The sequence below is a fragment of the Anguilla rostrata genome, chromosome 2 (assembly GCF_018555375.3).
Source record: "Anguilla rostrata isolate EN2019 chromosome 2, ASM1855537v3, whole genome shotgun sequence".
Taxonomy (NCBI): Eukaryota; Metazoa; Chordata; class Actinopteri; order Anguilliformes; family Anguillidae; genus Anguilla; species Anguilla rostrata.
Genome location: NC_057934.1, coordinates 17,194,739 through 17,221,362, shown reverse-complemented (window position 1 = coordinate 17,221,362; position 26,624 = coordinate 17,194,739). Strand labels below are relative to the sequence as shown.

General features: G+C 41.9%; 1 protein-coding gene across 1 annotated transcript; it reads right to left on the bottom strand.

Moving 5' to 3' along the window:
• Positions 1-8,179: 8,179 nt before the first annotated feature.
• Positions 8,180-16,048, bottom strand: r3hcc1l (R3H domain and coiled-coil containing 1-like). The gene is made up of 7 exons (XM_064320886.1): positions 15,939-16,048; positions 13,988-14,582; positions 12,813-13,000; positions 12,024-12,094; positions 11,531-11,626; positions 10,930-11,070; positions 8,180-9,847 (listed from the first exon to the last, which is right to left on the bottom strand). Exons 2-7 carry the CDS (start codon positions 14,561-14,563, stop codon positions 9,795-9,797), a joined length of 1,125 nt encoding a protein of 374 aa, XP_064176956.1. The 5' UTR covers positions 14,564-14,582; positions 15,939-16,048; the 3' UTR covers positions 8,180-9,794.
• Positions 16,049-26,624: the final 10,576 nt, after the last annotated feature.

Sequence of the window (26,624 nt, the reverse complement as noted above, 5' to 3'; positions counted from 1 at the left end):
TAAAATCCTTGGATTTAGCTAACTTTATTTTTATCCATCGCAAACCATAAAAAGATGGGTGAATTGGAAGTTCTACTTTAATTACACGGTGCAGCCAGCTCACTTCTGTTTATTTACTCGATTTGTAGCAGTGAAAGATGCGTGTGTATTTTTAGAGTTGTCAAGCATGCTTAATCCCAAGGCTGTGGCACTCTTAGGAGAGCTGTGGTGAGACAGAGACGTTTGTCTCTAACAGAAATGCAGAGTAGCAATCCCAATTACAGACAAAAAACAGAAATACGGTTCCATCCGGGCTCTTAGGCCCTTTTTTGGGGAAGTATAGATTGACCAGGTTCATTTTTTAACACACCCCATTATGTCTTTTTGTAATTTTATAAAAAAGCAGGCTTGTAGCTCAGGTAGGTCTTGAACCAATCGCTAATCAAATGGCTCAATTCAGGAAAAAGGGTAAATCCTATCTTGGAGAAATAGCAGAACAGAAATAGCTAGAAGGAAAATTTGCACTTGTTTTAAAGTCCCCAATTCCCATGTGAAATGTCTGAATTATCATAAAATAATTCCCTGCTTTATTTCTACTACTACTTTATTTCTACCACATTTGCATGTGTTTGCACGTTCCATTGGCAGACAGGTTCATACGCTTAAATAGTTATGTAATTTGAGGATGTTTTAATTAGGCAAAGGAAATACCCTGTGCTTAAAATGGTGGGGTAATCTAGAAAGTTGCTATTAAGAAAAAGGTCCAAAGTGAATCCATGTGAAAAGCAAGCAGGAAGAACAGTACAGTTGTATCAGCAGTTTAACAGCCGATCTGTAAATAACCAAGCTATTACAGAATGGCAGCGCACAGATCAGAAAGAGTTATATTTTTGTGTTGTGGGGTGCTCCAAATTTGGCTATGAATTAAAATATCATTTCAAAATGAGAAGTATTTACAGCATATAATTGCATTGCTACAGTCATTTATTATGTATAATTAATGTGAAAAAAATTACAGTGTTTATAATTTGTATGAAATGTAAAAACTACAGCCCAGTAAAAACTTGGAATTGCTTACAAAAGGAATCAAGCCTTCAGTTTTTTTCTGGTCAGGGGATAAAGGAAAAGTAATCTTATCGCTAACATACCATTTTTATCTTTATGATTTATGTTGTTTAATTACTAAATTAAAGGAACAGCTAGTTCCTTGGACTTGTCTGCTAAAGTTGAGGCCAATCTGCAAGTCTGTATTCCTTGCTTATTCTTTTTTCTCCTTGTCCAAACTTTGCTCCGCCCCACCTCTCTCTACTGCTATATATTCCCTTAGCTATGGTATGACGCACAATAAATCCACTCACAGTTCAGCATGTCAATGAGGCTTTTTCTCCATACCAAATTATCATTAGTAGCAATGGGAGGTTCATTTTAAGATACAGTCAGATTGAAGCATTACTGATAACTGTACACTGAGCTACTGGTTATTTTTTCAGAGGCCTGCCTGCAGTACCCATTAAAGGCAGAGTGTGGGCAGTGTACCACAATACAAAGCCCCTTCACACTTTACAGGGGTTGCCGACTGCCCTCTTTTCTCATTTAAACCCCACAAAACACAATAAATGGTGTTTGTAACTATGGTTACAGTGTACACTGTGAGTATTTTCCCTACATCGCTCTGCAGAGATAAAAGATTTTAATTTAAACGGGAGTTGTCTGGTGGCACTCCCATGCGAGTGCTATTAGCATGTGTGACATAGGCACAGAAATACTATTATAGGCCTACAGTATTACAGTACATTGTGAAACCACGTCATTTTCCTTCTTTTCCAGGGCTATGCTGGTCTTTTCTCTTTTTTGACAGCAATAAAGTTTACTGTAGAGCAGTCACTGAAATTGCTAGGTGTTTCCCTGAAACAAAGCCAAGTACTGGAGATAGCAATTAGGGGAATGTACATTTAAACGCTTGACTCATGCGTATATGGAAACTGACTATGCCTTTTTGGCAGTTCAGAAAATAGCAAAAGCAATAGGGTTGTCCTAACATCCTGTGTAAACAGCTTGAGTATTTCTTTCAGATTCTGTATTGATCTGTACCTGGTAGTACATGTTGATTTTTTTTCCTAAAAAACATTTAAACACACTAGCATTTTGTTGTGTGCTCAAAATAGTACCAAGAAGGGTATATTATAAATGAATATATCATGACATGTGAAATTAAACTTTAAATGGAGAATCATTTTTTGATTTTTAAATAAAAATACATTTCTTTAAAACATGTTTAATACAGTGGGTATAAAAGTGGAACACTTTTATATATGCTGCATTTATCTCTCTCGCTGAATTATGGAAAAGTAATTTGTGTTTTTATGGATAGGAATGAGATGGTCCGTTAAAACAATACTAACCATGACTGCTGTTTAATGAAAGACCATCAGAGAATATTCATGGCATGGTTCAGCTGATATTATTTATTGAATCACGAGTAGCGGCATGTGGATGGAGTACAGCCTGCTTACTTTTGATTCCTTCCTCACACTTAGAACACACTTAAATATCCCAGCATGACCTCATAACTATTATGAAGCTCCCATATTATTATAGTTTTTAAAATGTTAATAATAATAATAATAATAATAATAATAATTCTTCTTCTTCTTATTATTATTATTATCATTATTATTATTATGATTAACATTATTTGTATTATATTTATTGGTAGCAATAGAAGTGGTAGTAATCAACATCATAATCATGGCACCCTATTGAATGGCATTCTTATGCAAATTTGTGAAAGTTTGATACTGATAATGGACTCTCCTGTTCTTCCACATTCCCAGTGCGGTGTAACCCTCATTGGATAATGGCAAGTCATGATTTCCCTTAATAACGGATCGCCCTGTCGCTGCAATAGATGGAACAGAGCTCCCTCCATGGCTGTCACACAGGTACAACCATGTAATCTGTATATATACATACATACATACATACATACATACTTCTGCACTGTACACACACTCACTCTATGCCTCTGTCTCTCTCTCTCTTTATCTCTCTCTCTCTATCACACACACACACTAATACACATTGTTTCCTGTCTTCTCTGGCATCCACCAGGAGATGCCTACAGTGCAGAGGTGGAGGACCTGTTTGATCACCAGCAGCAGCTCTCCAACAACTTCATCTAACCCCAGCTCTGACCCGGGTTGTGAGTCCGGAACGCCCCACGGACGGGGCGGGATGGGACGGGGTCAGGATGGGGGGGGGTCATGGAGGCACGCGTCTCGGTGCACACGTCACATAACAGGGGTCACGGACGGCACCTGGCCATTTATGGAGCATTGCACACGACAATGGATGCCCACTCAGTGAGAGGAGAGAGAGAGAGAGAGAAAGTGAGAGATGGGGAGAGAGAGAGAGAGGGAGAGATGAGAGAGAGAAAGAGAGGAGAGAGAGAGTGTGAACAGCGCTGTGGTTAGTCTCACCATGGCCACTAAGGAGCAGGGCATGGCTATCACATCAATTAGTCCTCCTCTTCCTCAACTGAATTGACTGTTTCATCAATTACATGAGCGAGAACATCATGATTCCCCTGAAACTCTGACTTGCCTGCACCCAAGAACTTGCCAGGAGGAAGGAGGGCTCTTCACCGCAATGCCAGGGGACAGGTGTTGCCGTGGCAACGGGCATAGTGTACTTAAGAACTGCCTCTCCATTAAATCTCAGATCCAAACAGACATTGATTCCTCTGTTAATTTTCTTTAATTTTTTCCTCACTATGTATAACTTAATCGAAGGTATGTTTTAACACCTACCAAAGCTTGAATTTACACACAGATTATTATATATATTAAAACTAAGACAAAAAAACAAGTTTTAAGATGGCATTTGTCTTCAATAAGTTCAAATATAATGGTATTATTGAACATTATAAGCAAAGGCAGCCCTCTGTCGCTAATATGTAACACCCTTTTGTGAATGAACAAGACAGAGAACAAATTAACAAGTAAGATAATTTCATGTTGGATCCTATAACAAGTCCAGCTGTACATGTGCAGGGAACATATCTCTTTATTACAAAAGAAGCTGCTTTGAAAATGCAGGTTTACCTTGGTTTTCCCCGGATATATACTATCTATCTGGATATTGGTGCTTCAGTGTTTTTTTGTTATCATGGTGCTATTTCTTCTATTTATCACACAGTATTACCTTCAAAGACAGTGTGTGTTATTGTGTATAAATAGGAATATTTTTGTTGTTAGATTTTGCTATTTTAAAATAAATGTTATAAGGTAATGCACATGCATTGTCATGTACAGTTCTCAGTGTTGCCAAAGCAAAACAAATACATAAATTCCGGTAGAGCTGTAGTTTTAGATATTTCAGATGAAAATGTTTTGTCTTTTACTCTGTTTTAGGAAATACTGTCATAACAGGTGAAGTTATATTAATGAAAGGATGCACTTTTATCTGTTTTATCGTCAGTATTCAAGCAGTTCTGTTTGTTGGAATTGGAATTGCCCAATAAAGATACCCAACATTGAAAAAATAAACAGTGTAAATTTACAAAATGGTCATCAGACTATTGTTATTTAAATATTGTTTTTTCCTGAATGACCTTGCAGTTTAAATATCCAAGCTTTCATATTTAGTGCTATTTTATTAAATATTACAGATTCAATAGTGACAGCACAAAAAGACTATATTATTTGGCTTAAACATTTGTGTATAGTACAAGTAACTTTTTATATAACATAAGTTTAACTTAGTTTATATGATAGTAGTAGGGTAGTCTGCAGTCTGACTTTTTAATTAGTCAGCTACAATCGTTCAATGATGGTAATGTGAAATGGTGTCAGTACTGTTAATGTGTTCCCAGGACAAATTTCCTCAGCAAAGATCAGCTCAACAGATTCATTAATGGGCGACAAACACAGTGCAGAGCATGGATTCTCAAAAAGGAGAAACCCCATTTAAACCAGGATGGCCTGGACTGTGTAACGTCCTCCCCCTTTTCTCTTACTAAAGGATGGAAAACTCAGGCTTGAGAGGACAACATGGACATGAAAACAGCCCCCAAACCACCCCCCTACCCCCACCTCCCCCCAACACCCACCCCTCACCACAAAACCACATTTATAGCCATCCCAAATCTTACTGTTGGCTGAGAGGATTCCGTGAGGATGGAAACATTTTTTTAATCTTAAAAAAGTAACAGATCTTTTTAAGTTCTGCTAGAGATGCTGTTGGTTTATTTTTATTTGTTTTATTTGGTTTAACAAGTCAATGTACTTTAATATTCATTAAAATGCTCATCTTTTAAAAATAATGTAAATACTCTCTCTCATCTCCCTGCTGCAAAATAGTGTTAAGCATTCCTTCTTTTAGAATTTTTTTTATGTGCATGCATGCGGGTGTATAAAATTTTATCTTTGTTAAATTCTCAGCTAAACAAAATCCTATTTTGGCTGTGCGATCTGTACCAGCAGTGCCCCCACATAACGTGCGATGTAGAAGTGCAAAGCAAAGAAATGTTTTTTTAGCGATTACTCCAGAAATAAAATAAAGACTTGGAAATGGATACATTTAGCACAATGCAAATGTTTTAAAATCATTTAACTTATTAACGGACAGGTATTTCTAACATTTCCTTGCTTACTGTTGCTTTCCCTTGGCCTGTTATATTTTTAACTCTGAATTTAACTTGGAATAATACTGCCTCAGAGTCTCCTGCTAGCTGTCTAAGTTGTTTGCGAGGAAACAGAGGAGGCATATTCTAAAGTCAATAGGTGACGGACGTTCTGTGTGCTCAAGAATTTTAAACGGCTGTGCTCATTGCTTTGCCATCCAATCTTAGAGAATCTGTGGCCAGTTCAGGAACCAATGGATCCTTAACCTTCATGAACAGCACTACACATAAATGGGGCATTTTGAATAAATAATGTCAATGGAAAAAACAGGCAATGCAAACTAATGGCTTTAGGTGTACTATTACATATTCAGGCTCTCCACGAACAGCTGTCTTCTGTGAACCAATAAAGTATCCTGATGCAAACTGAATGTCTGAATTTTCCTTTTCTGTTTGTTTATTTGTTTGTTTTAAGTGCCTGAATTAGACTGCAGAATTAAATGTTACATAGAACTGTCAGGCTATGAGCCTGATAATTAAGGCTACTCTTTCTATAGTTGTCCGTTATAAAAATGCAGACCAACTGAGATTACTCAACAACAGTATACTGTATGTTGATTGGTTTTACAACAACATTACAATGTACAGTCTATAACGTGCAATTATGTTTCCATTTCCAAACATTTTCCTTACCCTTATTTTGATTTGGTCCATTTGACACTGAAAAACAAGGATGCCTGCATTACTTAATATGAATGAATTCTTCCTGTGGAGGCAGCCAAACTAAACACACTTCGAGTTATCCTCGGTCACAAAGCCAGCTAAAACCCACCAATTCTTGGAACTGTTAAATCCTTACACACCACAACATGTTTAAAAATTACGGGAGATGGTCATAGCTTTTATGGAAGAAAGAAACCTCTCCAACCTCCAAATTATAGTTTTTAAAAATAATGAAGCTGTTTTTTTTTTAATGGTGGGCCCATACTCAAGGGCCAAAGCATCAGCTTTGTTTCACCAAGATTCTTGTTCTTCACCTACCAGGTTTGTGTTTAAAATAGCATGCCGCTTGTTTTATGCTTACAACTGCTTTGCAAAGCAAGAAGCTGATCTTAAAATGGATGTCCAAGAGCAAAATACTCAACTGTAAAAGGCAAAAATTCTTATTTACTAACGAATGTTTCATAAAACAATTCTCACATTTTGTGAAAATAATTAACTGTCAGATTGGTTTTAAACCAGAAATCTAGAAACCTGACCTCAAATGTGCAAGTTTCCCCCTTAAAAGAACTGCGACCACTTCAGCCTGCCCATTTAAAAAAGCCCACGTCTGTGGTCATTCCAAGAACTCTAAATCCTATGAAAAGCAGTTTTTTTGTTTTTAGTTGAAACACGTAAACAAGCGGACAGACTTGAAAGAGGACACGTCCGATGCCAAACTTTGCATTGCGCGTCCCAGTCTCGGTTCTTCCCGTCAGAGATGGGAACAGAATGCGAGCTTCTGTGAGGGGCCGGTGGACCTGTTCTCCTTTCATCCCGGAGAGCCGGTTTCCTGTTTGCCAGAGCAGGCTTTTATTTTAAGGTGTGTGTTTGTACGGGAGAGCTTTCCGGCGCTCTCCGGGGAGCGCGGCCCCACAAGGACGTCTGTGTTTGCTGGCAACGGTCGTCGCGCTGCGCCTCCGGCTGCCTCGGCTCCTGTCGGCAAACAAAGCGCGGATGATGGCGTCACCCTGGGGCTCCGGTTCGGCTGTACCGGGGGAAAGCCAGATCTGGCGTCATGTCCACCACGCCAGGAATGTTTTCACTGTCAGCCCACAAGAATTACGCGCTTCCAACGACACACCCCAAGGTCTATGGGATGGAGTATTGTTGCAAACACCACCTTGATGAACTGAAGCGCTCAACAATACACTAGCAAAACTGGGGTTGCTTTGACAGTTCTGGTGTATGGCTGGAGGCGAGCATTCACCAGGAACAAGGGGTCTGAGCTCCCCCTGGAAAAGAACTGCTAATGGGAGGTAAAATTACAGGCTAAGCTCAACTGAGCTCTCCAACAACCTCTGGACTTTACATTACACCAGGATGGTAGCAAAACATAGGAAACTGAACTCCAGTACTTAAATATATTCAGTGATGGGAAAGTGAGGCTTTGTGAACCCAGCTGTGGTTGGACCTGCCACATAAGGATTTCTGAAAATAAGAACGGGCCACTCAGCTCATCTCGGCTCATCACTTCGTCTACTACAACCAAGGTTCTCTGCTTACAGACACTGGCCAGCCATTTCGTGCCTTAACAACCTTCCATTGGTTGATGCTTGTCATTGATACTGAACCAACTAAATTACCTAGCTGACTACTTCCAAACAGTATGACTGGATGAAATATCTGGGTCAGTACAGGGCAGCTGCACATGTTTGAGGAAGACTAGCTCTTCCATCACTTGCCTTGCCTTCACAAATAAAACAACCAGTAACCCCAAAGACCAATGACCAATTCATGACAAGGTTCTTTCTCGAGCCAATCACCGAACTCAATGCCTCTCTGCCCCCCGACAAAACAATAATAAGAAACAAGTCGTTGACGTTTAAAATTATTTATTAGATCACAAATGAGTGAAGACACCATGTACAGTATACTGGGTAAAAAGTATAAAAATGAACACACTTTCAGGATAGACAGATGTGTTTCTGCAGAAAAGGGTATTTGGTGTGACCTTCCACAGGTATTCTCTATGACACCTGAAAAGTGCAGATCCTAGAGCTGGAATCACAGGCAGCAATAAAATATTCAATTATTTTTCTCACATGTCCTAAAAGGCGAGGTGACTGGGAATAGAATAACCAGGGCCAAACTTTGCAAATAAACACCTCAGTCCCTTTTTCTTCATAAGAACAATTTGGGGGATTCATTTTGGTGACTGTTTAACTGTGTTTGTGCTGAAAATAACTTGCGAATCAGATAGTCGGTTGAATCTAGGCCAGTCAGACGGACTGCTGTGGGGTGCTTTGCCTGCCCTTTATCTCCGGATGAATCCCAACATGGCTGCCTCGCTGTCTCGCGACCATGCGCCGTCCAATCACCTTTCAGCAAAGAAGCCAAAAGGGCTTGTGAGCGGATAACGAAGGCAACACTGTCAAAACAGCAAAGCTGTGCATCCGGAAGCAAAGGGATTCGCCAAGTTCTGTGTCCTGGTTTCAACCCACATACTGCAGCCATTTTTGGTTCTAAAAATACAGATGTTCACATATAACCTGCTCTTGAATAAATGTCTGGAGTGAACATAGTAGAGGCAGGGCCTAATGCCTGACGTCACTTACTGGACTGGGTAAGTCTAATGTACAAGACTAGAATAAATGAGGCAAGAGCAACTAAACCACTTCTCCTCACTCAAGCACATTTCTAAAGTGACTGTACAGCTTTAGAGAAAGCACATTGGGGAAGGGACAGTAATCTCCCTCTCTATCTCCATCATATCCATTTCAGACTCTCTTTGGACATTTTGTTTGAAAATACCATTAAAAGAATTTCTAAATTTGCATACCCTGTTGATAAATTGTTAGAATTCTCTATAGTTGAATTCCAGTCTTGTAAAAACATTTTTTGGACTTTGGTTTCCAATAATTTGGAAATGATTTTGGCTTTCTTGTGCTCTGTTCTCTTACTCTAATGACTATTCGCTAGAGCTGCTGCCATCTGCAAAAATCTGCAGCTGCAGAAGTCAGAACATTCTGGTGTTTCTGACTTCAGTACACTAAACAAGTGGCATAACTTGTGGCGATCCACCTGAGAAACTGCCATCTCCTACTGGGGTGTGTGTGTGTGTGTGTGTGTGTGGGTGTGCGCGTGAGTGTGCGGGTGTATGTGTGAGTGTGTGCGTGGGAGTGTGTGTGTGTGTGTGTGTGTGTGTGTGTGTGTGCGTGCGTAGGTGTGCGCGTGAGTGTGCGGGTGTATGTGTGAGTGTGTGCGTGGGAGTGTGTGTGTGTGTGTGTGTGTGTATGTGCGTGGGTGTGCGCGTGAGTGTGCGGGTGTATGTGTGTGTGTGTGTGTGTGTGCGTGGGTGTGTGTGTGTGTGTGTGTGTGTGTGGGTGGGTGTGTGTGTGTGTGTGTCTGTGTGTGTGTGTGTGTGTGTGTGTGTGGGTGCATGTGTGTGTCTGTGTGTGAGACAGAGAGAGAGATGGAGAGCACTCCTCCTTCACTTCCCTTCCCACGCATCATCGCGCTGTTTAGCTTCCAGACGCTTTTTCTCTGAAAGGAAAAAGAAACACGAACTCAGTGTGCTTCACAGCCATTTTCAATTCTATTCTGCGGAAGTAAAGTGTACAATTTCTGGGGTTAAACAACTCCATCCATTTCTCAAAACATCTACATACATTTATACATTCATACATTATCACAGAACAAATCATGTGATCCGAGGGTGTGATGGGGTGTGTGAATTTGAGATTGGTTATTCATGGCTGATTGGCTGTGAAAGGAAACAGGAAAGTGGGCTAACTGTAAAGGCTACAAGGTTGCTGAATTAAGCTGATTATAGGGTGGACAGGGGAGAACAACTTCCACACAGAATACAGGATGCTTAGTTGGTAGGGGGAGGAGGTGTAATGTTTTTTTTTGTAAATTGCTATTGCTTTTCACCCACAAATCACAACAAATTAATACCACAGAGCGTACGTAGGAACTGGAGAGGGTAGGAGGTTCCAGGTGGTGAAGCCAAGGAAGTAACAGGAAACTAGCCTCTACTGCACAATGTTGAAGGAAAAAGAGCTTGCTGCCCATTGAATTCAATGTAGAAAATCAAGATGATTCATTTCAAATTTCATTATGTATAGTGGTTTGTGAAACAATGGTTGTTTTGGTCCAGACATTTTGGGAAAATTTTGATTAAAATGTACATATATATATTTATATATTACATATGCTTTTCATATGAAACGTAATGATTGTTAATAACGTTTCAAAATACAATCAGGTAAGTTTTATTTTGCCTTCAAATGTCTGATATTCCCAATTCAATTCAACGGAAGCTCCAATGTTTTGCCCTCAACACGCACAGTAGACTTACTTCCGGGGGTTTACAAGTTTAAGTTAGCGGAAGGCGCGCTTTCCTGTCTAGTTAAACGTGGATATCTAGGACTTATACACATTATAATGAACCTTAGCTAAGAGTATTCTTTGAAATATAGCTCCATCTAGTGGTGGAGGCCACCAACTGACAAGAGGTAAAGGCTTCAGGGTGGGTTCGGCATGAAGGCAGAGGCAGCAGACAGGACAGATGACAGGGAGAAAGAAAGGGGCGGTCAGATAAGGGCATGGTGGGAGACTCTCACCTCGCGCCTCCTGCAGCTTCTTCCTCTCGGCCTCCCTGTCGTCGCGGCTCTGCGGGCTCCGCACGCCCAGCGCCCCGATGACCAGCCTGCGGGCCAGGGCCGCGCTGGTCTGGGGGCGCTCCTTAGCGGGCAGGAGGTAGTCTGGGAGAGGGGGACACATTTCACTTAAGAATCCACCCCCACACACACATATACATCTACTGCCACATCCTTCATTTAACAAGGACCAATTTTTCCAAGATATTATTTTGTATCATTGAACAATCTCATACGCATAAAACGCTGCAAGAAGAGCAATTTGATTTAATTGGAACGATTCTGCCCTACCACAGTTTTGACATTCATTGCACGGGCTACATGCTGTACAGCTGAGGATTTTACTAAAATGCATACCCCAACAGCATTACGCATTATAGCGAACATTCACAACTATCAAGCCCTTTCATAACCTTCCATGTCCCACTTCCAAAATGAAGCTCTTCCAAGCTCCAGTGAGAACTCTGCAAAGAACTGCTGCGGTGTGTTGTACAGGAAGAAGCTCTGGCATACTGGTGCATTGTTAGCAGTGTACACATAAGCGCGCTTTTAATAGCGCAGTTACCTGAGCAGCTGCGGGCTTTGGCCTTGGTGGCGGCCGACGCCTGGGAGAGGGGGCGCACCTTCATCATGGGGTGTTTGGACATGAGGGCGTCTCTGGCTGAAGAGGGGAGAGAGCGGGGGAAGATGGGTAGGGGCGGCAGTGGAGAGCGTGTGTGCACTGTAACTCACACTGATGCCCAACACTGGCTGTGCGGTCTGTTTGCATCCGTTTTCACCTTAAAACCAAAACCCAATTCAGGACCTGAGGAGCAAGTTGAGCCAGCCGCATAACAGACCGCCTCGACTGATTGGCCGAGCGCGGGCTTGCAAAGAAAAAGGGGTGTGAGCCGCGGACCTCCAGGACCAGGCCTGAGGAACACCGTGGTAGAAGGTGCGCGCTGCTTAACCTCTGGACTTGGAACTGCCTAGCTGTCCTGAGGCAGGTGTAGGACAAAGGGATCTCCAATAAGCGACGTGAAACCCCGCCAAGCGCCCCCCGTCTGTCAGAGACTCACCCGCGATGGGGCTGGAGAAGAGTCCGAGAGCGTGCGCGTCATCCACCCACTGGATGTCGAAGCCCCTCTGCCTGCCCACGAAAGAGAGAAGATGTAACGGTTAAACATCGCTTCATCAGCTGGCCCGCATGGTGTAAGTCTACCGCTCTGACGCTATCACAGCGCTTTTGCCCTTTCCAGCTTTACTGTGCCATTGGAGGCCACAGCTCTCTCTTAAGCTCATGCCAACTTCATGCTTATTACTGTCCTACTACAACTGTTAGTGGCAGAGTGGACTGGAACTGGACTCATGCTGAGGCAATAAGGCCTTGTAAAAGCAATGTGGCAGCACGACCAATGTGCACACTCGATTGTAGCATCTCTAGAATCATAGTCATTTGCAGGTACTTCGGAAGGACCAAATTCTGTGTTGTAGGGACACTCAGATAGTCAGTTGCTGGCTTAACAAAGGTTTCATGGTAGAGCTGATAGAGGATTCATCGGTCAGGGACTCACTGGTAGACCTGACGGCTGATTCATTCAGGCTCAGGGCTGAGAGACTGACTGGTAGAGCCGACTGCTGATTCATTCAGGCTCAGGGCTGAGGGAATCACTGGTAGAGCCGACTACTGATTCAATCAGGCTAAGAGCTGAGAGACTGACTGGTAGAGCTGACTGGTGACTCATTCAGGCTCAGGGCTCAGAGACTCACTGGTGGAGCTGAATGCTGACTTATTCAGGCTCAGGGCGGAGGGAATCACTAGTAGAGCTGACTACTGATTCATTCAGGCTCAGGGCAGAGGGACTCACTGGTAGGAGTGGAAGGCCCGCAGCAGGTCCTCGGTCTTGAACTCGCTGGGGAAGTCGTAGATCTCCACGATGTTGGACAGCTCGTCGTCTCGCAGCTCCAGCTCCGGCTCCCCCTCCGGGTCCCAGTTGTAGTAATTGAACGGCGACTCCTGGATCGACTGCTTCTTTTTCCCAGCTTGCAGTGAGATCTGGAGAGTCAACATGTAGATGGGCTTCTGACCAGAGCAGGCAACTCAAGCCAAATCAATGTCTGACAAAAACACAAAGCTGGCTACAATAGAGCCAATCAGGATCAGGATAATCTCAAAGACTATAGCTGGCTTCTCCAGACGTTTAGAGTTACAGTGCCTGGAGTCTCGACTAGTCCACAAGGCAAATGAGGAGATTTCCACACTTAATGAGTGGAAAAAAAAACTGCACCATGATGGAGAGAGGGGAAAGAGTCACCTGGAAAAAGCAGGATGGGATAACAGAATCTGACTGCCATTTATAGACTAAAAGTTGCTTCCAACTGAACCACTCGAGTGGCTCAAGACATGGAAAACGTGAGGATGGCTTGTCCAAGGGCAAAAGAAACAAAAATGCATCACTCATGCTAGAACGCAAAAAAACAAAACATGTTTTGACTTTCAAAAAAATAAAATAAAAGAGTGCCGTTTATGGCATATTCACATAAGAAAAACAAATTAAAACCAACAAAGTACATTTATGCTTTCAGGCTAATACACAATAAAGGTATAAATAATTAGTATCAGTAAGGAAAATCCCTGAAAGCTGGAAATGATCAAAGCTTCCAATTCCATACTTCTGTGGTAGGGGTAGGGAAGCTGAACAGAAAAAAAGTATAATTTAACAGCTGCAAAATCTGCAGATCGGTGAGTCTTTGAATGCACTGCGACATTGTTTGGAAAAAGGGTGACCCCCCTGAACTCTTGTTCTTTCTGTGAGATGCAGTTATCATATAATGCGGTTGTCATATACAGAAAGATATATGAAATCTGATTGGATCTTCAGAGTATAAACAGTGCTGACCCCTGCTGATTGAGCAAACTATTTACTTATGCAAAGGATACTGTGCCTATTTGACACTGTTCACCTATTTGACAAACTATATGAGGGATTATAACACGCAGGACTTTCTGCAGGTGACTATTGTGAGGGATGTGTTAGCCTACCTCCTCTATCAGGTGAGGATCCAGGCAGTCGCCACTGTCATTGAACAGGGTGTCCCAGCTCTCCTCCTCTGGGTCCGGCTCCTGTTGCTCCAGAGAGCCCTGCTGACTGGACTCTTCCCCGGGCAAGCTGCCCACCCCGCCCCCCTGCGCTTCAGAACCCGACGGGTCACTGCAATTCTGCAGACCCTCCCCATCCTTCTCCGAAAGTGTCCCAGAGGGAACATCAGCCCCTGTCCCACCCTCCGTCTGGGCCCCCGGCCGAGGCCCTCCGTCGATGGCCTGTGCGCCTTCGGTCCCTTGCTGCCCCGCGTCACCATTGGAGAGGGCGTCGGTCGCTGTCCCATCCTTGCCGCCTCTGTCCCTCTTGCCTTTGCTGTTGCTCTTCCTGCCCTTGTCGCTGTAGCGGGGCCTGCCCTTCGGCTTGCCTGCGGCCTGGGCCTTGTCTTTGGAGGAGGGGTTGGGGTTAGAGGGGGCCTCTTTCGCTGGACCCCCCTCCTCCTGCCGTCTCTTGGGGACGTAGAGCGCTATGTCGGGCTTCTTGGAGCGTTCCGGGGTCCTTTCCCCCTCCTGCTCCATCACTTACTGGAGGCTCAGCCTGAAATAGATCATAAAATGGGCTCTGTAAAACCACGGGATAGCACATAAACCCACACGTGCGTTTCAGACTCTGGACAACAAAGCAGTGTACTCCCAGCAACTGCTGAAGTGCTCATCAATGCGCTGCTTTCATGTAAAATCATGCACCCATTTACTGTAATCCAATAGAAATTGCACATTTACAAAAGTTACTGTTGTACATTACAGATGGTTTAAGCCCTGGAAGGCTACATTGGCTACAGTGTATCCAGGTATTTGTGCTTTCCTTTCAATCAACAACCAATGAAGGCCCTCAGAAGGCCAATCAACAACTTGGCTAAATGACTCACTGATGCTGAAATATAAGGAAAACCAGCAGACAGCTCTCCTCCACAACTGGATTCTTGCATCAATGTTTTGAAGGGTCAGAAAAGACAATATATATATATTCATTTTTTTATTCAAGATATAAAGAAGGATGGATGGTTTCAATACCCAAATCTGAACAATCGTTGACATTAATCACAACTTGTGGGTATGCAGAGCCACTTGGAATTTCTTATAAAAAATCTTATAAAACATTTTTAAATTAAAAATAACTCTTTATTCGTAAATCAGTTTAATACTTCTTTATATACAAATCCAGTCATAACTGTTTCCTTAAGAAATAGCATGTTACAAAATAAATTACTAACTGACATTAGCTTGCCTATTATATATTGTCAGAAGTTATAAATATAATTAATTTTCTGACAGTATATGATAGAATAACGTACCGTTTGCTACCAGGCTAACAAGAAGGCTAGCCTAGCTAGCTAGCTAATGTTACATAAAATATAGATTGAGTTTGCTAGCCAGCTAGATTGCTAACTTAGCAAGCAATGTAACCTAGTTAACTTAGTTCACATTTGGTTTTCATCTTGCTGAAATTAAGTTAGTCAAGTTGGATAGTCAAAGAATGTGCGTTAGATAAGCTTTCACTGTGCACTAAGCCTTCACTGTTTGTGAGCGTTAAATAACGTTCAGTCTCGAGTTATCCAACCACCTCAGCGAACGTTCACGCTAACAATCCTAGTACAGTAATTTTTGCACGCAGAAAAAACACCTTCAAGACCAAGGGACACTCTGAATTCCTCTTATTTAATTAAATATTTTAATTTCAAATGAAAAACAGATTCCTGGAGGGCCTGTCACTCAATAATGGCAGCACACGGACAGCTAGCTAACGCCAGAGCCTAGCCTCTTTCTAGGGGTCTGGCTAACGTTACTCTAATGGTAAGTTAAAATAATAATTATTTTTAAAAAGCTCGCTAGTTACGAGAAGAAAACTTAAATCGGTTTCATATGTGTGCACGCTGTTCGTACATACAAATACCTTGATAGTTCTGATATGAATCCTTAGCTTGAGCAAATGAAATCCCCACAAAGCACACCACCGGATGTTTGGATCTGTCCATTTTCTGTTGACGTCATGACAGATTTGAGCATCATGGGAATCATGTCTGGGAATTGTAGTTTTCATTTGTGGATTTTACCGGTGTGGCGCTGTTGGAACGGCTAATGGCTTGCATTACTTCATTTAAAAAAATAATAATAATAAAAAAATCCCTGAAGGCAAAAAGGAAAGTCAATTTATATTTTATATTTATATTTTCCTTATATATAAATTTCTTCTTTTTTTAGTCAGATCTATCCTTTCAGGCCCACATAAATAGTATTATAATATAAGAGTGGTCTTCTTCCTCCTAAAGAACATATCTAAATTAAGAAAGATGTTGTCCCTCCAGGGTGCTGAGAAAATGGTTCATGCATTTGAATCCTCTCGGCCTGATTGCTGTAACGTTTTATTGTCTGGTTGCACCAACTTGGCCTCGAAACGCTTATAGAGCCCCTGTCTTATGAAACAATCTTTCTCTGTGTGTGGGCTTCAGACACACTCTCTGTCTTTAAGTGTAGGCTTAAAACATACCTCTTTAGGCAATCCTATAACTAGCCATTGATATGGTCCTACATCTTTTTAAATGGTCAAGTATAATCACAGAGTTTATTAAATTAAATGCGGATGTCTGGGCTGGGTAGGGAGCTTAGCGCCAAGTGTCAAGCTGGCTGCTACAGAACTGACACATTAGGTAGCTTAGTGTCAAGTGTCAAGCTTGCTTTTACAGAGCTGACATGCTAGGTAGCTTAGCCTCAAATGTCTTGCTCACTTTTACAGAGCGGACACGCTAGGTAGCTTAGCCTCAAGTGTCAACCTGGCCTTTACGGAGCTGACACACTATACAGTTTAACATCAAGTGTCAAGTGATATTAATGGAGACAGAAGGATGGACATCATCTCTGGCAACTGGAATAGGCTACGCCTAGGATAATAGTCATCTGAAATGAATTGGTTTAGTAACCTAGTCTCACCATGGCCACACCGGGTTACTAAACCAGTTAATTTCAGATGACTGATGTCCTACATAAATCATGTTGTGTGATTGCTGACCTTACACCCTACCCCACTGTTGTGTGTCTCTTTTCCAGGACATTTCCTCTGGAAAGTTTCACAGGCGTTCACCTATTCACACTGTCAATGTGGCACATTTTGACAATGAAAGAGAGCTGGAAGTCTTCTTCAACAACATTGCTTACAGAGGGAGGTCCTCAAATAGACAGTTTCCCTAAGTCGCATGACCAAAGAATTGCCCTGTTCACATTTGGCACCACCACCTTGCCTACTGACTTCCATGTGAATGACTGGATAGTCTCACTCCCAAAAAACAACGGTTGAACTGTATTACTCCATGTGGCAAATCAGAAATAACCAACTTGACATTTGGAACACTGGACTTGGCAAAATGCATGAGTTTTTAAGAAGATTTGTGACATTACATCTCTGAGCTGACAGTTTCATATGGTCATTGATGAAGAAATAATCCCTGTAGTCAAAATCAATTAAAATAACTCATTCTGTTCAGTGTGTTCACAATGGGATGTATTGTATGGTAAAAATGTCCAGGTCAGAAAGCATCTAATGACAGGAAACTGAATACAATAGTTTAGGAAACTGGGCGTATGTGCCTTTGTAGCTTGTGGGTAAATTCCATCTGGATTAAAAGTGAAATGCCTGACAGGCAGGTAACAATGCCAACTGCTGTCCAGCCTGACCACTTTAAATGAATGGAAAGGCATGTCTTAAACCAAAACATCCCTGTGATTTGCATATGCACTGACAACTGCAGGGCTTTGGAAAAGCATTGCTTCCATGCAATGCCATGCTGTGCCTCCAGATCCACATACAATGAAACCAGCCAGGTTTCCAGTACATTAACCTGGAAGAGGAGACCGGAATAAGGCTTTCCCAGGATTCAGTCGCCCTACTGTGTGAGTGCTGGTAAGCCACATTTCTTTCCACAGGACAAAGAGAACTCAGTTAAAGTGGATTAAATGGAGCATAGTAACTCTGTGTGTTGAATTAAAAATGAAAGCGTCTAATTCTGGAACAGTGCTGTTGAAGCACTGCACTCTCCTAATCTGAAATGCTCGCAACTGTACTATTCGAGTTTTACCCTGGCTACAAAATGTGTTAAGGGGGTACTGAATGGGCATTTACAGAAGCACTGCAAATAGAGAGGGTTGAGTGAGCATCATGAACCCCATAGTGGGTGAGGTTTCAGTGTACTCTGAACCACTGACTTGTTCAAACCAATGAGAAAACTTAGGGATTCTGAAGCTAAACAGATCAGTTACACATAGAACATAATAAGCTCCGCCCATTTTGAGGTTCATGAAACCTCCCTCTTCCATCATTTTCTGCATAATGTTTTTATTGGGAATGAAAGTGTGCAGTGCAGAACAATACATTTGAAGTGAAGTCCATTTCTGGCAGGGCTCCCATAGGCAGGATGCCAACCCACTGATTGGAAATGTCAGTGTGGAAGACAGAGAGGAGCCCCACAGTCATGGGACAGATGAGCAGCAGAGGCACACTTGAAATGTGTGACAAAAAATTACTGTTTGCAAGAATAGGTGTTAAGCCCCACAACTTTTCTGTTGCTTTTGGTATATGGGGTATGAGTGAATGCATAAAGGCACATTTCTGGCAGTTTTGGCTGATATCCCCATACAAAATTTGATTGATTGTATAACATATTTTTATCCTGTAATATTCTTCAATGGAAGAGAGAATGAGGTGGAAAGCACTTCAGGTCATTTAGGCCATTATGAGAGGAAACAGTTACAAATAATCTCAGAGAGAGTTGGACAATTTGTCTTTGCTTATAATTGTCAGACATTTGATAATAAAATGAGTTCCCCATTTACCACTAGATGGCACAATAAATCTACATATGATGTAGCTTTAATATTTAAAGCCACACCTTGTACCAGTGAAACATTTCTCTATTATCTAAAATTAGTCTAGCACAATTTCTATACCAGCCTCATTGTCAAAGTAATTATGCCTTATAAACATACTTGAATGCCCAAATGTATTTTCAAATCTTAGGAGCCTAACCGACCAATGGAATTGCTATTACACTATGCGACAGGGAATACCCTGCTGACTGAAAACTCCATAACTCGACAACATTGTGGCCAATTATGCACGACTCTGAGGATTCCAGCTATGCTCCAATGACAGTAATTTATAATCTATACTACTGTGCCTAATGCTTACAATAACACAATGAAAAACTGTCCCAATGCATCGCTCACATTACCAGCTGTTGCTATGGATTCAGCGGCCATAGTTTTTCTGTCTGCAATTATATGTAATGTGTTCATTTGTTCTGAATGCTGTTCAGGCAGTTTGGCTGGGCCAACGTGGTTCGGTGTGTCCCAAGAGACTGAGGCTGGATTTATTGCGCTCCATTATTTTTTTTATCCTGATGACACCCCACCTGGAAAATCCATGATTTAAGTATGTTTAAATTGTAAAATTAATCTAAATATGAATATAAAAATAAGACATTTTCTTGGCACTGCATTTGAAAAATAATATTTTCAATATAAATGCTGAAATATTAAGCATGTCAGTTTATGATATTTCTGTTTCCCCCGCCCCATCTCCCTCCTTCTGTTTCTCTCACTCCTGTGCTGTTTCTCTCTCCCAGCAGGCAGTATGTACTCTGTCAGTGTGTGTCCTTAAAGCACTTCTTGCTCTTTATGTTGCTGGAATGACAGTGACAGACTTCAATCGGGATAGAGGGTTGGGTCTAGTGGTGTCTCACAGAGAATCTCTGTCTTCAAAGTGAGTCAGGAGAAACCCGCAACACTGTCGGACTCTGCACATGACTCAACAAAATGACCACTTATCACTTTACAGCATAACATGCTGTATGTTTGCATGTCTGTGTATTTAAGTCCGGACAACTCGTGCATTTTGATTAAATTTGTTAATTGACGTGCAATGTAATTATTTTTGGTTTGGTGATGAATGGATCTGCTTTATGTACATATGTGCACACACCAGCCTACACTAATCAAACAGGGATCATGATACATATCCACTACTAAACAAGAGAAATACCAAAACCTCCCAGTACCTACAAGCAGATCCAAACAGCAGGTGGAACCTCAGGTGGTGGAGGGTGAGAGCAATTCTGTGTGCTGTAGCAAGCGTAGTATGCAAAGATCAGTGCAGGCAATAAGTAGCACCTGAGAGGTCTGACTACCGGTGCTCCGGTAATGATGTGCACATGTGATAGGTTGAGTATGAGAACATATAAAGATCAATGTATGCAATTGGTTGAGTATGAGACATGTGGTTGCTGAGGCTGGCCAATGGTCAGCTGCAGCAAGAGTTTCCAGACAAAACTCACTCTGCACATTTCATGTGCGTCGCTCATTTCTGTATTTTGTGTGAGCATACTTTAATATGGGCACATGTGATTATATATCTGCTAGTGAGTGTGTTGTGGCTGTTTCAGATCCATTAATATTGAGATTGGTCTACTTGATAAAGGTAAAATGAGCAGTGAGCAATAGTTGGAATCTGGATGTCCAGAGGGGTGGAAATCTACTGTAGGTTGAGAGATATTTTGACATAAATGAAGCAATGCCCCAATATACTGTAGCTTCAGTCTTTACACAGATATAGCCTGATTACATCCTAGCCTTATTGAAAACTTTCACTTTTCAACCAAACGTAGCTGGGTTTTCACCTGAATGCCTAGACAGTGTTTCACTGACTTTTCACCAACTTTTCACCACAAAAATGTTCACTGGGTACTCGGTGGAAAAATAAACACTAGTTTAAACCTTGGTCCAAGTGAATAGCCCTGACATTTTCAATGGTAGAGGAATACTTGGCTGTGTGTTGTGCAGGTTGGCTAGATATTTTTTTCCACAGGGTTCCATGTATCTGTTCATATGACCAGGGATGTAATAAAAACTGACAGAAGAGACAGTGTTTTTTAAAGCAAACTGAACCTCTTGTGCATGGACCATTTCCACATTCTGGATTGTTCCAGAACGTGGAACCCATTTCAAGAAGTGCACTGACAGTAATGGCTATATACAGACTTGACGACTGAAGGAACAAAATGAATTGTGATTAAATTGGCATTGAAAAAACAGCAACTATACTGAACAGTGGAAAGACATGCTTTTGTTGGACAGGACTCATTTGGTAAAGAGTTTTTGCCAAAAATGGTTAAGTGTGGATTTTTTGAATCCAGCGTTTATGAATGCAGTTCTTTGACATATTCATTTGAGGCCAAATTGAGGAAAGAGAGAATGAAAGTATCAGGCATTTGTAAATGAAAAGTCTAAAAAAGTACAGCATAAGGAAGGCGTGCACTGACTCGTTTATATAGCTACCCTGTGTCACCAGTGGTGGTGAACCACTAGTCTACAATTGCACCAGCTGTGGTCCCCCCGCATGATCCCCAATTGCACCAGTGGCAGCATCAGCTTTTGTCTTAGGGTAGCACTGAGGCTAGAGCTAGGCCTGGCTCCACTGCTGCTACAGGTGCTATCCAGCACTAAGCCCTAGATCCCTTACCCGTGCTGTGCGAATAACTGGCCAATTAGATCTCAATTGCTCCTAATTTACTGTGAAGGACAAAGCATTCACAAGCTGTGTGGGTGGGGCTGGGTGGTGAGGAACAGATGTATACACATAATTCTTACACTTAAATAGGGCCTCTTCAAGGCCTATTTGCACTTCTGTTTTTGTTGTAGCTCTGTCTGTTTTTAGCATGGCTTGTAGCACAATCAAAAAGCAGCCACATCTCCAAATCTACTGGAAAAAACAGGCAGAAGTTCAAATCAGGATTAGAGAAACAGAGCATGTAAATGGAAATATGTCAAGGGACAGCGCATTTTGATGAATGATTAACCCACAATGCTTTGCTGAAATCTTCTGTATTTGAAGTCAGCAGAATTTAATTCAACTTGTCACTGTAATCCCAAATACTTTTCAAATCATTCCCTCTTTTACTGCAGGGATATCATTTACTGTGAAAATCATACTCTTTTAAATTGCCCACTGTTCTCTGCTATAGTCCTGTCACAAAACCAAAATGCTGTCTGTGCATAAGTATCACTAGCATAAGTCTCACAATTCTTACTGTTATCATGATCCCAAAAAATTTGGCCAAATCTGCAGTGCTTGGTAAAAGCATACTGCTTGGCCCAATTTTTTTCTTAACATCAGTTTGATAAGTTCCAGAAATCAAGCGACTCCTGGCTGGATCTGCATCGATTCCAGTCTTTCAGTGCTAACTTTGGGTCAGATCCGGCTCAGACTCACTTACTGTCTGGAGTGTTATATAACAATGCAGCAATTTACTTATTGCCTCATACCAGATATACCATAAGTAGAGTAAAAATTAATGACTAATATGCATAATATCATGGCAGTAAGTTTTAAAAAAAACAGGAACAAGTGAAATAAAGTTTTTATTTTATTATTTAAATTATGATGTAACACTGTATGAATCATTCTTTAAGCATTACTTTGTTTCAGCTGTGCTGCTCTCCAGACATATAATATGACTGACTTTTCCAGATAACAAGTCTAAAGTAAAGAACCTTGGAGTTGTTATAGACACTGATTTGAGCTCTCAACCTCATATTTACTGTGAAGTGTAACAATCTTTTAATGTCTTTTAATGTTAGAGCCATTTCAAAAGTTAAACCATTTTTTACTGAAGGCTGGTACTGAAAAACGAATCCACACTTCTATCACTAGCAGGTTAGCCTACAGTTATGGCTTGTTCTTTTAACTGAATACAGTAGCTACATGAAATCTTTCCCATACCAAAATTAGTACACATATTTCTACAGAAGTAAAGTCAATGGGTACCAGTTAATTTTTGAGTTTTTAAATTTTACTTGTGTTTAAAGCCCTCGACGGATCAGCACCTGAACATTTTTTTTTCTTAATTATTCGTCAATCAGTTCTGAAACCTGCTCAAACAAAGATCTTCTGTGTTTCAAAGGTGAAATACATACAAAATGGTGAAGTGTCCTTTTCATCGTTTAATTTTAAGTTTAATACCCATTTTAGCTCTTTGATCTGCTTTGTTTCCTTGTATAGAAGTTGCTGTATAAGGGAGGCTGAATCTGTTTTATCTGGCTAGTTAGCTACAATAATATCATAGCTTACATTCACACCGTTTGCACCCATTACGTAGCTGTCCTAAATTTAAAGATCAGATGTGACGTTTAGGCATCACGGTCAACTAGGACTCAGCACACCGTGTACGCTGGCCTAATGTGCTGCAGTGATAAGCACTCAGGCGGTTCTGGCTCGCGGAGGGCGCAGCTGTGGCCTCTTGTTCCTTGTCTCCAGCCGCAGCCTGAGCAGGTGACGGCGAAATGTCACCTGGCATACCTGCGGCGCGGCCCCCAGCGGGCTCGGTTTACCCAGGAAAAGGTCACTTTGATTAAGCGCCGGCGGGCCCTTCAAAGGCGCGGCGGCGGCGGGCCGAGGCGGCGGCTGGAAGGGGAGACGGGGAGCGGGAGGAGAAAGGCATTCCAGCGAGAGCACGCTGTTCCGGCCCGATTGTTGCTCTTGGAGCGCGGAGCCCCGTGATATTCAGCTCGCCGGGCCTTGCCAGGAAAGGGGATTAGCCTCTCGTCTGCCGGTGCGCCGGTCCGTGCCCCCCCGCCACTCGCAAAACCGAGACCGGCCTTTAATGCCCGTTCTGCTGCCAGCTTGCATGGTCCCCTCGCTGGGCCGCGTAAAGACAGACAGTGGTGTGACACACAGGCCAGTCACTAGAGCCCAGCGGGACTTCAGATCGCGGTGCCGTGAGTGGGCAAGCCAGTGGTACTGGGCCTGAATGTCTGATGTGAAAGATTTCTTTTCTCTTCCTATTGTGTTATTGTTCTATCTACTTCATATTCTCTGCCTTTCTCTCTTACACATGCTCAATATTTCGAAGTTTCAGCATGGATTATTTCCAGTAAAGCACCGTACATTCTATATTTCCAATGTGTAGTACGTTCAAACAAAATACCCTCCTCTTATACAAAGGCTTAAGTGGAAGTCAGTTGATGTAAGACGTACGTCATTATCATCCTTCACAGGCATCTGAAAAATGTTTAAAATGACCATTTAGAGCTGCCATAAGTGTTAACTCATGCTTCTTTTACAGTGTGGAAAGGGGTTTGCTGCTGGCAGCAATGCAGATAAGTTGAAGGTCTCTCTCATACAGTCCTCTGGCAGATGAGTTTATCACTGTGGCTCTCCCCTGAAAAGCAATGCAGTATCTGTCAGACTTGACTTGTACCCAGATAGTGGCAGTTTCAAAATCTATGGCAGGGTCATGGTTTTATAATCTACACTCGACAAAGATACTTCCTAGAATTTACCCCATAAAACAGTCAGCTGCTGTACATGCAAGTCATCCTGGACACTGTCAGAGCATCTGCTAAGCGAATAAACGGAAAACAAAGCAATAAAGTGAAACGAGACCTGATTTCCTCTCTCAAAACGCCATGAAATTTATCTCAGCCGGGCCAGCACTGAGGCGCTTTGTAATATATAAGTTAAGCCCATTGATGAGATTAATATGTTTGGTGCAGGTACATAAATCCAATTGGCAAAGTCATTGGCAAGGAGAGTTTGAATACCAAAGCACATTATGGGCTGACAACCTGTCTCATCCTGCCCTGGGTTTTCCAGCACTGGCCTCCCTCCTTCATAGCTCACATATTGAGGTTTACTTTTTTCTTTTTTTCTAGGAAGATGGGATTGCCATTTCCTGCTTCTTATGACTTTGTTATTTACTGTTATTTGAATTGAGTGGCCAGCTGTAGAGCCTATCTTCTTCAAGGATGACCTGTTGGTTAAGAAAACTTCGTGAAGTTTTGGTCAGCTTGTTCGGCAGTGTGGAATGTTGCCCTCACTAGGCCTCTCTGTACACAAAGCCTCAAGAAAAACAATGAAGAAAAAACAATGAATTATAAATGTATGTGCGCATGTTTGTGTTCGTGCAAGTCTTCAAGTGATAAAAGTATACATTAAAAAAATATACATGTAGTGAAGAACCAATCTATCTGTCTGCTTGCCCTTCCCCTCATCTTAAGAAATAGTGGTTTAAATTCCCAGCTGGAGTGATGGGTATTGCAGACCAAAATGACCACAAGATTACAAAAATGGTACAAATGTTCAATTTATGTTTTCATAGCTGTCTGAAAAAAAATGTTGAGAATTTGATACAAATTAATTGTCTGTATTTTTTCCTGCAGCCTGTAGTCTTCTCCTGCCTAATTGTTGAAGTGAAATTTTGCTGTATTGTTTTTGCTTATTGGAAGGCTTCCAGGTTTCTGTTGATGTGTTGATTGGCCAGTAGTGGGTCTTCCCTCCCAACCAAGCATAAAAACAATTAAATCGCCCAATGAGGTCCATGTGCCGTATAGTGTATAATGTCCATATCACCCCCGCCCCCAGCATACTTGGCTATATAAACTCTCTACTTAGGTTTGTTTATATGGCATATCGCTCAGGTAAAGGCTACAAGTTGTTAGTGGTTGGAATGAAATTCTAAAATGCGAAGGTTGGTGAGGTCAAGTTTTCTGCATTTGTTACCTTTTCCAGACACTTATTTTAAAGAGAATTTCCAAAATATTTCCTTTAATAGTGTTCATTCTGAATCCTACCCCTTCCTTCTAACAGGGAGTATTGGAATATTGGCTTATTGGGAGTATTGGCTATTGAATTACTCCATCTCTGCTGCAACCAGCCAGATATAATGTGCACACCAGGGCTTACCGCTAACAGCAAACATAACAGAGTGTTCCAACCACTTAGAATAAACAAGAGAAGGGAAAGCCGAGGCTAACAGGCTTTTGACAGGGCTCTATGAGAGCACAATAAATTCAAAGTGATCAAAATACTTTGACACAGAAGATCCATCTGGCCTGCCTGAGGACTTTTTTTTACTGCTGTTCCTGGTATCCCTCTTATTCAGCCCAGTTAACAAGCCCTCTGAATGCCCTGAAACGGTTTTTACAGCCATCGTTTCCCACTCCTGGCATTTCATAAATGATAAAAACGTAAAACTGAAATCAGATCAAAATATACTTATTTCGACAATCCAGAATTTTTTCTTTCAACACAAGACCTTGAAAGTACCAAACGTTTCTGAAAAATGACTGCGGTTCTTGTCACAGAATCCTGTGTCTGACAGCCCTTCAAGGTGCTGGTTTATTAGCTATGGCACTGGCTAGTGCTTAGCAGTTCAATTCAGAGGGATCCTTGTCTCATCACCCAATAGCCACACCACTGGTCAATCAGACCCTGCAGTCAGGCTGCACAGGGCCTGAAGACCTTTAGCATGTGCAAAACCATCTAGCTCACACAAAACTAACACAACCAATGATTGTTGCCAAACAAATACCATGGCCAATCACTGGTCATGTTGTTGGCTTTGTGTGTGCTAAAAGGTTTTGCAATATGCTACAGTAAATCAGGCCCAAAGAGTATTCCTCCAGTGTAATGACGGCGCAGCTCTGACGGTGGACTGAGGGGTGATGAGAAGTGACGGCTGCCCAGGGGGAGACCACATGCTTGTCTGAAATAGCAAAGGATGTGGCAATGATGGCACAGGCCTACGCATATGAC